Source organism: Cylas formicarius, unplaced genomic scaffold (genome assembly GCF_029955315.1).
Source record: "Cylas formicarius isolate icCylForm1 unplaced genomic scaffold, icCylForm1.1 PGA_scaffold_8__14_contigs__length_24414737, whole genome shotgun sequence".
Lineage (NCBI taxonomy): Eukaryota > Metazoa > Arthropoda > Insecta > Coleoptera > Brentidae > Cylas > Cylas formicarius.
The window spans coordinates 8,689,915-8,704,353 of NW_026844361.1; the positions used below are offsets into that span (position 1 = coordinate 8,689,915).

Consider the following 14,439-nt stretch of genomic DNA (forward strand, 5'->3'; position numbering starts at 1 on the left):
CTGCGGTAAAACGATACATTCTATGGGAAAAGAAGGTGTGTTCTTACCCACCGGGCGGATCGTACAACAAGTAACACCATTCGACGATACAGATGTCATATTACCTAACCCATTAATTGGAATGTTCAAACGAGAGCGGGAAAGTCCTAATTTCTTAAAGCATCTTTCGGATATAAAATTGCCTTGGCTTCCACTGTCCAGTAGTACTCTAACTGTGTGGGAATAACCTTGGCTGTCCAGAAAATCCACTTTTGCAGTTGCAAGGAGCGTAAATGCACTATTAGAATTTATGGAAGTGGTGCCACAATGTGGTTGATCTACGGAAGAGTCATTACCATGTGCCGACTCGAAATGTAGTAAAGAATGATGGCGTTTCGTACAAGAAGAACAGGTCTTATTAGAACTGCATTTCGAAAATTTGTGAAACGAACTCAAACAATTCACACACAAACGGTTGCGTTTAACTAGTAAATAGCGCTCATGAGGAGTCTTACTTAAAAAGACGGAGCAGTTTATAATGGAATGCTGGGTCCTACAGATACCACAATTCAATGTAGGAACGTTATTAGAAGGAGTATTAGTAAAAAATGCTTTGGAGTGATCACCATTATTCCTAGAACCTGACTTATGTTGACGGTTACTGGCAAAAGACTTACTATTATAAATGGTTCCGGCATTTTTTGATTTATTTTCTTCCTGAGTATAGGTCAACGCATCTAAAACCTTACACCTGTTATTCAGAAATAATTTCAACTGCGCAAAAGTGGGTATATCAAATTTTGCGTGCTCCATTTCAAATCGCTGTAAGGTATCAGAATCGATTTTCATTAAGAGTAAATTAAAAAGCAAAAAATCCCATTCCGCAGTAGGAAAGTTCAATAATTTTAATGCCTCCACATTTTCACAAAACTTATCAACAACATTACGCAGTGCTTGATTCGATGGATTTGAAATTTTGGAAATGTTCATTATTTCATTGAAGTAATGAGTCGATAAAAGCCGTTTATTGTCGTATCTTTTTATTAAAGTATCGTAGGCTACTGCGTAATTGTCATCAGTTATAGGAATATTTCTCAATAAACTGAGCGGTTCTCCGGTTACGAGAGTAAGCAGTAATTGAAATTTTTGTGAAGCGGAAAAGTTCATATTATGCACCGAACTCCTGTATAAATCAAAAAATGTCGGCCACTGTTTTAAATTGCCTGAGAAAACAGGTATATCTAAACGGGGAAGATTAAAATTTAGGTAAGGCGGCAAATTATGGCTCTGGCCTGGTGGCGAAGGTGGTACTATCATGGATATTTCAGATTTTATACAAAGTTCACTATAAATGCTTTTAATTGAAAAGTATTGATCATCAACTTCCGCTCGAATTAGCTCCTGCTGCTCAAGCATTACATCCGTTACTCTTTTATCAGAAATTATGTCCAAATGCAACCTATCAAACTCATTATATGTTGATTCTAACGCCGAATATCGTATTTTAAAATCATTAATTTTAGCTGGGTTCTGTGTAGCAGCAGTAGCTAAATCGTAGATTTCTTTCAATCTTTGTATAAAAACGCTTCTTCTATTTACTTTTGAATCTGCCATGGTTTAAAAATATTTTTAGAAATTTTCTATATCATAAAAAAAATGGCAAGAAAGAAGAAATTAAATTCAATTATATTAAAATATGCGAACAACCTCGTAAAATCCACCAAAACCACAATTGATAACAAAAAACAATCAAAATATCGTACACAAAATCAAGACCGCAAAAAACTCTAAACGATTTAAATTCTTTACCTGTTTTCCGATACTTCGTCAAATTTATTCAAGGTCGTCTTATTTAAACGCCTTTATAGTGAATGAAATCAAAATTATTTTTACCAATTTAGTATTAGAAAATGAATTTAGAAAAGACAAAATAATTTTATTTTTGAATTACTGATTCCTTAAAAATCCGGGCTCGAAGACCATATGTAAGAGACTCAATGTTTCCTAGACTTCCTTTTAGAAGCCGCGTGTGGAATAATAGTATACAAGTTCATCGAAATAAATTCTTAATTTAAAATTTGATCACAAACAAAACAAAACTACGGATAAACCCTCGAATTATAAAATAAACGGCCTACCTTATGTGCACTCTAGTGTAAGACCCCTGAGGCCTCTCGGATTTTCTTTCTCCACACCATGTCCATTGCAGCAATGTAGTGGGGGTTACCAATCGCAAACACGCGAAAACTATGCGCGGTAATTCGGCCAAACAAAACCCGAGGGCTCATATTATCGCGGTGAAATGACACGCGTTTTTTACCATAAAGTATATAAAAAATTAAATTAAAATAAAAATTAATAAATGTATTCGATTAACCCCGAATCATAAAGAAATCAATATATAGAAAACCCAGGTAATGAATTAATATTTAGTGTCAATATACAAAATAAATAACCAAAACTGAACATATATATATATATATATATATATATATATATATATATATATATATATATATATATATATATATATATATATATATATATATATATATATATATAATGATCATGCTTCACTTGTAGTTCTTCTAGTTGCTTGCATTGGTCATTCATCCATTTTTTTTTGCGTGTCTGATTAATTCTTGGATGATGGTTTGGGTTTCTTTGTATTTGTCGAGATTTATGTCCTTATATTTCCTTCGAGTTTCTACTAGACAATCTAGAATTTCATTGTTCATCCATGGCTTGTTTTCTGTTGTTGTCTTTTTATTAAGTTTTTCCGTTTGAATTTAGCTTGTATTGTATTTGGCGTTTGTTGACTTTCTGATGTGGGGGCGCATACTTGGATAATATTAATATCTCTGGGACGCGCTTTCAGTTGTAATAGTGCAACTCTATCTGATTGTGGTACAAATGATTTGATAGATTTGGCATTCTTGGTATCTATTAAAAATTCAACTCCATTGTACTGTTGCGCAGCATAATTTCCACATTGTATGTTCTTGTATGTTTATCTGTCCCGTTCCGGGTTATCCGACCTTGCTAACTCCGTTAACACCCATTTTTTTCATCTCTGCAACGATGTCGTGTATTTTTCCTGCTGCGTAAAGTGATTTGGCATGTCATGTACCATCAGAGCCTTTTTATTTTTTTCCCTGTATATTTCCACTTTCAGGTGCATGAAACGGGGGGATTCTTAGCACCAATTGACCATCCAAGGTCTGCCGCGGACAAGGAGCCTTAAATGTAGTCGAGTTTGCCATGATATCTTTTCTTGCTGTTCTGTGAACCTTTAATGTAGTGGTTTTTCATTGCCTTCTACATTCTCATGCTGGATCTTCCGACTTCGGGGACGTGCCCTAATTTCTGTTAGCTCTTCCACCCCCCATTACATTTCCTTAATTTTAAGTTAGTTATACCGCTGCGTCTCGGTCGCCAAAGGCTCGTTAGCTGGACCAATAGCTGCAGTGAATCGAATTTGTCATGTCTCATTAAGGGGCCGTAGTATTCAGTCTTGGTTTTCGTAATGATAAATGTTATTTGTCTGTCTTTCCTTATTCAGCGCAGTACTTGCATGTTGGTCATTCGTCGATCTTCTGAGCAGCTTTTTCATTAGGTCACTTGGTTAGTCTTATCTTTAGTGGAAGTGATGTCTTTGTGTGTGAAAACATCCTTCATGTTTTCCATTCTAGTACGTATTTCGATTTTGTGTTGAGTTTTCTCCCAATATCCACTTAGTTTTGTCGAGGTTAAGTCCATTTTCCTTACAAGGTAGTTGAACCTTTTCCTTGTTGTCAAATATGGCAGTGTCAGTGGGCGTATCTAATATTATTTATTACTTCTCCATTCACGTTGATGTTCCGGCTACTTTTGCTTAGTGCTTTTTTCATAGTTTGCTTAGAATATATATCGAAGGGTAGCGGATATAAGATATATCATTATCGTATATCCGTTCGAATTTCGATGCACTTACTTGACGAACTAGCCAGCCAAGGTTTGCTGAAATGCTATGTCCACATTTTGAAGCATTTCTATTAGTTAGTAAAGTTTGACATTGTCAAAAGCTTTGGAGTAGTCTTCAAAATAAACATAGACATCTTTGTTCAAGTCTCTGGCCCGTGTCGAATTACAAACTGCGAGGTACCTCTCTAACCACCTAATCGTCTAGGTCTGTATATTACGTGCTTAATTAGAACCAGAAGAACCTAAAGCATTATCAGTAAACTCGTCAGCAGATCATATAAATTCACTACCTCGCGAAGTTTTGTTAGTGATGGTTCCGCAAAACTTACTCAAAATATGTATTATGTTAGTTATTGGAGTGACTCTGAATTACCGAAAGAACTTGGGTTGGATCATACACGTGAAATGGTGCCCACTTAATTTGCTGACGAATGTTCGACGGCGTGACCCTTCTCGTAAATTCGGCGATTGCTGCTAAACCTCGGGGTTCAATTCGGCCGATATAAATCCATCTGACAAAATACTAACCGATCAATTATGAAATCGTTTCAATTTACAGCCGATTAGCAAAAACCGCACGGAATGTCGCTAATTATTTAGTAGCAAATTGACGGCCCAGGGGCGAGAGGGAGCAGAGATAAACCTTTTTTGCGACTCAGTGAGTTACAAAGCGTACCTGCGCGTGCATATTTAATCGAAACGTCGCTCAGAGCGGAATGCGGTCGGTCGGGCGCCCGAATCAGAATTATTGCTGAATATCAAAATATCGTTGCACGTAAATTATCAGGCGGCAACGTCAAACGGATATGATTTAGTACGACTCGTATCTAACTGCCTTGATATGTTTTGTTTAAACGTTGTTTTCCGCCATGCAGCCGGGAGTCATTGGCGAGGTTTTAATGCCCAATAATTAATTACGGTGCCAATTATGTAGAATTACCGATAATCCTTTCGGTGGCATTAAAGATAAAGGTGCCAGGGAGCGGCAAACGAATAAATGAAGGGTGACAGACGTCGGAGAATGTCGGCACGAAATTCAGATCCGTGGAGAAAACAAACTTCAAGGATTTTGTAGATGCGTAATGTCACTGTCGCCGACAGTCTAATTAGTTAGTTTTTAGAGCAATATCGCTGTCTCAACCCAGGAATTAACACATCTTAGCTCCGTTTTTCTCTGAAACATTTTCTATTATCAAGGTATCATAGGTTCTATTAGAAAATACAGTAAACCAGAACCACTGTAGTACTAGTACTACCACTTGCCCTAAAATCTTCCACCTTATGGGATCGGTAAAAGAGAAAACCCTCCTCCGGAGAGCAAGTGTTTGCAGTACGCCGTGCAAATGTGGCAAGGAATACAACTTAGAAGCAGGTCAAAAAATATCAAACAGACTAAAAGAACATCAGACTTCAGTCCAATAACAATAACATTAACAATAACAAAACCATTTGCTTCTATCCGAGAAAAATTCGAGGTGCTAAGGTGGCAATTTTTTTCAATTTTTTTGATGATGACTGTTTGGACATTTTCCAGACACTCAATGTGAAAATGGACAGTGCCCAATTTAGCGTAATAAGGAGGAAATTTACAAGTTAATGCGAACAGAAATATTCGGTATATGAGAGTTACTCACTTACTTTAACTTGAAAAAAGAAATACACCAAGTCTCGTCCTAGCTTCATCACCTACTTATGTTATATAAGAGCCGAATAAGGACTGATTTTTTTGTTGCAGATTCTATGCTTAAACGTGTGCTTACTGAAAGCCGTAAATTAAAATAACTCAAACACGACGGGAAATTCAGAAAGGTTATTGTAATCGAACAACAAAGAACTTGGCAGATGGGAAGGTAAATGTCATGTTCATGTCATCGTGGAAAAATGTAAAGAACCGAAATCTTTTGTGGTTCAAGATAATTTTGCCAATCATTTCCGACGTACTACTTAATTGTAAAAGAGCGTTCAGTGCAGTTCAAAATCCAATCAAGATCCATATTATTTCGGAAGTTCGAAAAGGTATGTAACAGAAAATTTCATCCTTGGGTATTTTTTTCCTTGTATAATTTGTAGATAATATTTGTAAGTAAATATTTTCTGGGTGTATTTTCTCACGATAACATTATATAATCATTTTAATGTGTATTTATTTAAGTGGTCAAAATTATATTTTATTATTTTTGGTTGGAAAATAAAAAATCTTGTAAGCTGTAGATAAATCAGGAACAATAGATATCTTTATCTCTGCTGGCTTAGGAACGCGGTACAGTGTATCCCATTTTTGATGGTTTTACGACGTACCTCGTTTATTAATAAAGCTAACGTGATTCGGCTTTTATGATCGAAGGTTGCGTTTTTAATGAAATGAAGCAGTGCACAAACAGAAATATCTATCTTGGATTTTTAGATTTAGATTTTCATTCACCATTTAAAACTAGCTTATGCATAAAGCTATCGAAAAGATGAAAATTCTTCCGGATAGGGTTTTTTACGGAGGATCCAGAGTAGACAACTTTCTATTAATTCTATTAATTTTATTAGGCTTGTGATGAGGTTTCCGATAAACAGTCATTATATTTGAAAATTATCATTTGCTTTTGCTACGACTGTTGTTGGCTACTGAACTAGTACTGTTAACCCAAAATATGGCAATTCTGAAAAATTGAATATAGAGTTCTCCAAATAATATACCGTTTGTACAATCTTTTAAGATTTTGGTTAGACCATTCTTTGCAGCACGCGTACCACAAGCTAGTACCGTATTTACCACAAGAACTGTGCTGTGCGGACTGTTATATTTTAAGAGTAGGGAAATTTTCTTTGATTAAACTGTTATATTAATTCATATTAGTGTGCGTTTTATAATATTTCTGAAACAGTTCCTACTTGAGGTAGCTCGATTTCAAGTTGGATTTGCCCATTAGATAGGTTGATCTCCTATATTAGAAACACATTAGAAAACTTAAACTGATTTCCAACTTAAGGGTCTAATAAAATGACTTTAAAATATTTTCCTAGTAGTACTTATGTAGATAATTGTTTTATAATGGATGTTTTCCCAGTTTGCTATGGGTTGATTTGTGGGGGTTGGTGAAATCGGAGTATTTTCTTAATCAAATACCAACGTTATTCAATTTTGTTAGTCCAGCGACGAAGAAGTAGAGATTGTGGTCGATGACGTAATAATCGTTGATGATGGACATCCGCCAAATTCAAATAGATCAAAGACTCGCAGACATTTGCCAGTAGCTTCCAAAATTATAATTAAAAATGTGTTTATGTTTCTGAAATCGACATCTAGGCAAAGTGGAATCATAAAATTATCTTCCGACTAAAATACCGTTTGCCAAGAAAGAAAAATGCGGAAAGATCGTGGGGTCTCAAAAGTCTACTTGACATGCACCATGCGGGAATAGGGAGACGGTTGAGATATGATGTGTATCACAAGAATATTGTTTTAACAATCAAAACTTTACATGGAGAGTCGCTTACTGTTTTGAACATTGACTCTTGTCAAGAGACTTTTTGTGCGTTCGGGCGAAGAACTGGTTTTTATTACGAAACCATCGATAAGAGACAAGTTTTTATATACTCGAACTACCGAAGTACGGATTTGCAACGTTATTGTGGAATTGCGAATCTATTTATTGAGGGTTACAAAGAAAAACCCAATCGAGGTAGATCGGCGGTTAGATCTTCATAAAAATTTACCAAAGTTAAATACCGGATTATGCCTTTAAAAAGGTATTTCGTTTGGAGAACTCTAACAGGGGTATATTACGGATGCGCATTTAATATTGCACATACGCTACGCAAAAGTTAATCTTGATAAGCAATAAATTTTATTCCATGAATCTACCTATAGTACTGTGTGGGCAGTGGGGGCACGGGGTCCTTACCAATGGACCGCGACCACCATAAAAGGATTCGAAAAGGCAGCATTACGGGTTTATTCCTCCTCGATAAGGAAAACGGAAACAAAGGTAAGGTCAGATGGCAGCCTTTGGCGTGACCTCTACTCACGCTTGTGTCAGGTTAAGCGAACCCAGTGTCGAGTTCTTTTTGGTAGACGTTTTCTTATTATATTATACGACATAAATCCAGAATTTCCGTATTCGTTTTATTTAGAGTTTTAAACGAAGAGATCAAGTCATAAACTGTATGATAAAATGGTTAAATAAAATAAAAAATAATTACATTCTGTTTGTTTTCTTTATAAACTACTTAAAACTAGATTCCCCTCATAGGTAAAATAGTACTACAGTAGACTGAAACTGTTTCAGTTCTGAAGAAGCCAACAGGATGATTGATTTCTTATTTATGCAAAAAAAAAATATTTTCCTAACTTTGCATAAATACTTTGTATTCCAAGTAGCTCTTATGTGCTATATATTTTCCAGAAGCTAACCATAAGACCAAATAAAATTATACATAGACATATAGCTAATTAAAAAAAAATCGTTTAGAGATGGCGGTATGGGTGAGATTTAGATTTTTTTGCGTTACTTCTAATTGACTGAAAACAAGCTGTAAAAGGTATTATAGAAATACGGGGTTAAAAGCAAAGCTATATGAATTATTCTCTAAAACAAAGAACGTCTAATTAAAATACGGCAAAACCCGTACGTTATAATTGAAATACTGCATATAATTTATAATATTAAAATAAACATGAACAATGTAAAATAACAAAACGCTAAAAGGAACCGACGGTGAGTTGGGCTTACAAAAATATTCCACCTCAAAGCTTCCCGTCTGCCCTTTCAAAACGCCTCGCTAATATTGTATTAATCTCGGAACTTCACCGTAGATCCGACATTTCAATTACAAACAAAACCGAAGCGTCCGCCGCCGCTGTAACAACTTACCCGTTCAATAGCATCTCGCCCCTGTTTTTAATCCAGTAATTGATAGTGTTGGGGAACGCCTCGACGTAACACTCTAGTTGCACGTCGGTATTGAGGGGTGCGCCAAGCAGCTGGTTCGGCACTTTTATCACCGGCGCGACTGAAAACATCAATTAAAATAAATTGAAATCATTTCAAAGAAAAGTATGCGCCAAAGCGCGGCATTCAGTCGTCGTATAACCCACGATACACTGAGAAAATTCCCGGCCTCGATATCAACGAAAGTAGTAAACTATTGCCAATTTTTTCTAGTAGAGGGCACCACGATGGCAACGGTTAGGCGATGCTTGCCGTCCGTCTTTCCGTCTTGAACGTAGTTAATTGACAGATTCGGCATGGGAAGAAAAGTTAATTAAATCATTTTTTAATTTGATTTGTCAATTCGAAACTTTAGAGCCAGGTATTCACCAGGGTAGTGTTCTAGCGTCCACGATTTTCTCGCTTTTCGTACATACCATTATTCCTTCTGAATTATCTTTGTGCGCGGAAGCGATTGCAAACTTACCTCTGATAAATATCCATAATAACATAAATCTGATTGGCGAATACTCATGCGCGATTGGAAAACTAACGGTTCTTGTCCTTGTTATGTAGTAAGAAGTTTCTAAATTATTTCAGATTTGGGTATCAAATAATTATTCCGCTCTATATATTACTTTTATTTTCGTTATTGAATTAAGCAAAATTGTAAAAGTTCGATCTACGATCATGGTGATACTTTACTTTTTTATTTATGTATACAATACTGAAAGCAACTGGGGTTTTTGAAAATAAAAAGTTTTAAAAAAATGTACGAAAAAATAGCTAAAGAAGCGAGGCTCAAGTAACAAAATATATAACTGCTACAAATTGCGGAAACAAATTCAATCTGATCCAAATGCAATCCAATTTTGTTGTACAAAAAAAAATATTAGCATGCTTATAATTAGAACTTTTCAAAGAAATTTTCACAGGCTACTACTGTAATTCTATATACAACTTAGTCCTTGCCCCACGTATTATCCCAAAAGAAGAAAACATTTCAAATGTCGAGATAAAATCACTCAAATCTAATCCAGACATCGTAGTTCTAAAAGCACATAAAGGAAATACTACGGTGGTCATGAGCACAAACGAATATCAGGAAAAGATTCAAGATATCCTTAAAGGCGCATACTATGGTCAACTTTGGAACGCAGCCCTAAATCTGTTATTAAAGCTTCTTCGTTATCAGAATCAGTTAAAAAGCCTCATGACTATAAAATTGGTACGAACTGCCTAAGATTCGCAAAGTCCCTATTCCTGAAACTCTCAACATTATTTCAGATACATTAAAATTCCAACCAAATCTTTTCATTTTAATTGGAAAACGGTTGTCTGTCTTGCAACAGTAAAATTTTTGAATAAACGTACTGAACAGCTATAATGATCAGTCATGGCGAATATATTAATGGTGCCTTAGACACCTTCCATCTAAAACCAACATTAGGGAAACGCTACGTTGATGATACTTTTGTTATTTGGCCTCATGGCCAAGAATCCCTATTAGATTTTCCTAGCCATTTAAACTCTGTATAGCCCTATATACGTTTTGCCATTGAGTTAGTAACTAATAATAGTCTCCCAAAAATCTTAACCGCGACTCAGGTCTTTCCCCCCCAGCACCACCCGTTCATACAATATATAATCAGGTGCAGAGTAGAATGCGATCCAGTTTCAGCCAAGCTCTGAAGAATCCAGCAGGATTCATCAACAAGCGATGCAGGAGGAATCCATAAGATTTGTAAGTCGTAATTAAATCTATATGTATGACTTATACGAGTGCCTAATCTAATGCAAGTGCCTCCGCGAATCAGAGTTAAGTACTTATTGTGTTTTTTTTGCTCCACATCACTTTGAGAGTTATTTTTCGCGTACTGACAAGAAACTAAACACCGAATATTTTTCCCAGCGTACCTCGAAGGGGTTTTATGCAATTTGCCGATTCCACAACATTCCTCCCATCTTCAGGGAAGTTTCGCAAAATTGGATGGCGCATTTAGCGAGTACAGTTTGATCGATGTTGTTTTAAATGGCGCCTCATACCTTACGCTTGCAGAATGCATTGTAGTTTTACTTTAACGCTAGAACCTCTCTCTATAATAAACGTTATATACAGAGTAGCACAGTACTGCGGGATCCATTTATATTAACGAAAAATTTAAAATTCAATAGTTGTATGCAACGAAGGTAATTACAATGTCTCTCGTTATTTTAAATGAAATATCCGGTATACTATTTAATTTTTCCTTTGGGTTAAGATATCTTCATTATTTTTAATTATATTTAGAATGATTTCTCGCCTGATAGTAAACTGAAACGCAAGAGTGTCATTTCAAAAATTCACATAACACGAATTTAAATCTGAAAAAAACTTAAATCTTAAAAGCCAAACAATCAATGAAAAACAATAAATACACAATCAAAGTAAAGGATTAGTAAACAGAATTCAATTCGTCTTTAGTTTGCAAAAACCTAGGATACACTAAGCAACCCTCGAGTGAAAATTTCAAGGGCTACAAATCGAGTAATCTGGATGGTCGGTTCCTGAGTACGTTCCTTGAGATAAAGAACTTTGACTTTTGATAGACAATATGAAATACGAAGAAAACCATCCAAACGGTTTACGAATATAGACGAATTAAACCAAAACTTGCCGGAACCGTCATTTCACCAGGTTAAAGGATCAATTTAAGCTTTTATGACCATAAAATCTTGGGCTAATGGTTGAAAATATTCTTTACTATGTTAATATAAAACTGTGTAAATAAGTCTATTTTTCTACTCCCGTCTGTAAAATACCTAGTTACCTACCGATCTAGCGTGCGAGAAGAATCACTTTATCAGGTCAGTTTTATTTCCCAGGGGTTCGGACATTTCTGGGATTTTACCGCACGAGTTCGGGAGCAATCGGATGATTTCGGATATATTTTCCACGCCTTGAATTTGAAGTTTGTCAGTTCTAAGGGGCATGTCAGTGAATGTGTTCGTGTTGTTTGGGAAAATGTACCCAAAAACTAATGGGCGTAGAAAAAGTATAGTAAGCAACACGTTCGGTAAACTTTTTAAGTCACTCGCTTATTAAACACTCGCTGCGCTCGTGTCAAATAAACTCGTGAGTCAAATGCCGTTTACTGCACTTGTTGCATAATATACTATTATTTGGTAGCTCATTTATATGTAAAACTTAGTAATTGAAAAAAACTTCGAATGAGGCGCAAATTGAAACCAAATGACACTATAATTGTTGGTATTATTTAGGCAAGTTAAGCAAAATTTGAAAAAAAAAAAATAAAAAACCTTTAGTTGCATTCGAAAATGTGTATGGTAAAAATGTTATAACAGAGTCATGCACCGTCCGTTCAATTTATCTTGATAACACTTTAATTGGCTATAATTTTTTTGTTTTTAGAGATACCAAGGTAAACAAAAAAATAAAATGTAGGGTTAGTAGGCAAGTTATAAAACAACAAATAAAACAAAACAATATCAATTTTCCAACATCTAAACCTACATCATATTTTATACATACAATGATGTAGCATACTGTATATTTTAGTCTACTCGAGAGTGCCGTGATGGACTGCAACAACAATAATTATTTACAAATTAAAGTAGAACAAAAACACTAAAAATGACAAGACACACTAAAGTAAAGAATTCGTTAACTATTCTAAATATTGGGACCACCATTTTCTGAACACATTTATCATACACCCTAATTGTATGATGTTCTGCATTTAGTAACGTTTCTGGATTGTCTCTTAACTGATTGATTGCCTCTGAAATCATTTGCTGAAGTTTCACAACATTATTACTAAAAGTTCTGCGCACGTGATTTTTTATGTGTCCCCAATAGTTCCGCCGTTCCCTATCCAACCACTGCGATATTCCATGTTACGAATTTTTTTAACTTGCACAACATTGTGAGGAGGGTCTTGCTTCTGTTTGGTGCTCTGAGAGTTGCAAATAATGATCTCCAATTAACTTTTGATCTATAAATATAGGACCCACAATATGACACCACATCATACATTAATTGATTGGTACCTCTGGGGTACCTCTGGGTTTTGTGTATTTGTCTAGGAATAAGTAAAGACCAATATCGCGTATTTTGTCTATTACAACCCTTTCTTGTAGTGAACGAACTTTAGTCAGTCCATAAAATGTTGTTCAAAAAATTATTATTCTCTTTACGTATATTTAAATAATCCAAACAAAACTTTGCCTTGACATTGTCCTGCACTTAGTTTGTGAGTTGATATTTATATTCTTTTAAAACTGAGTGGATTGACCCCCAGAAATAACTGTCTCTTCATATACTCATTTAAAACATTATGATTCGTGCATACCTTTTTAGCATATAATACGTTACCAATTTCTGCAAATTTCTTTGCCAGCCTTGGAAATATCTGTTTTGAAGGAGCTCGGTGCTCTGAATAAAGTCGAATATACTGACGACGAGCAGCGGTTGGAGTTTTATTATTCAGAAAGTATACTTGAAGCATATCACTCCTTTCACGGATGCCAAAAACCGTTTTAACAATAATGACTTGGACAATGATCATCAACGTTGTTTACTGACATGTCAAACATAGACATATTTTTATTTAAGATATAAAGTACGTTACATCACTGTAATCGAAATAAGATATTCTATTAAACACATATAATATACAAGGTGTTCCATTTAAAAAAATATGACGTAGGCTTTTATGTCAGAAAATTGATAGTGTTTGGTTTTATACGTCACTTGGAAAAAGACTGACTACTAACCCTACATTTTGCTTTTTTTGACCATGATATTTCTAAAAACAAAAAAGTTACAGCTAATTCAAATGTTATCAAGATAAATTGAACGCATGATACAATTCCTTTGTTTTTTATAATAGTTATATTTAATGACATAATGTATAATGATATCGTTCCCCATCAAAGCTCAACGAGTGACGTCATTACACGGAGATGAATTTTCGAATTTGAAGGTTTGAGTAAAATATTTTTGATAAACTTTGAATACTACTGTGTCTTTGTATTTTAAAACATTGAGAAGTATTTATGAAGAATACTTCTTTTCTCTTCTAAAATTAATATTAAAAAAGTTTTCCATATGGAGATAACTTGCGCTATCCTGTATAAACGAAAAAAAAAAACTCGCGTCAAGTGTATCCGAACATTAACCGTAAACCGATTGGAAGAAATTTTATTCAATATTCTTCTCCAGACAAGCAAAGGTCCCTGCTGGCGGACGATCCTCTCGACGCCCGGACTTAACGAGGCACTCGAAGGGGGTTTTACGACCCTAGACGGTAAAAATTTTATTGACTCCCGATATCCCGTCGGTTTTACGCTCTTATTAGTGCCGCGTATGGCGAGAAATTTTTACACCCCTTCACATTGTCGCGCTAATTTATAGCTCGGCAATCCGACAATCGTCTCGCCGAGGACCGAGTGCTTGTAAGGAGAACTTTCATGGCAAATTCCATTCGAACAGTTGTGCGCATTGTCTCTCGTTTAAGATGTTAGCTAATGGAGCTATGCAATCCAGCAAATATCGAAGTTAGTTTTGGATTGT

At 35.4% G+C, this 14,439-nt stretch overlaps 1 protein-coding gene across 3 annotated transcripts in view; it reads right to left on the minus strand.

Annotated features, from left to right (window-relative positions):
* Positions 1 to 14,439, minus strand: part of LOC132706666 (lachesin-like) — a 358,621-nt gene that overhangs the window by 39,361 nt on the left and 304,821 nt on the right. For all 3 annotated transcript variants that reach the window (XM_060678141.1, XM_060678142.1, XM_060678140.1), the window contains exon 7: positions 8,808 to 8,946. In XM_060678141.1, coding sequence (XP_060534124.1) covers positions 8,808 to 8,946 — 139 coding nt within the window. The remainder of the gene's footprint in view (positions 1 to 8,807; positions 8,947 to 14,439) is intronic.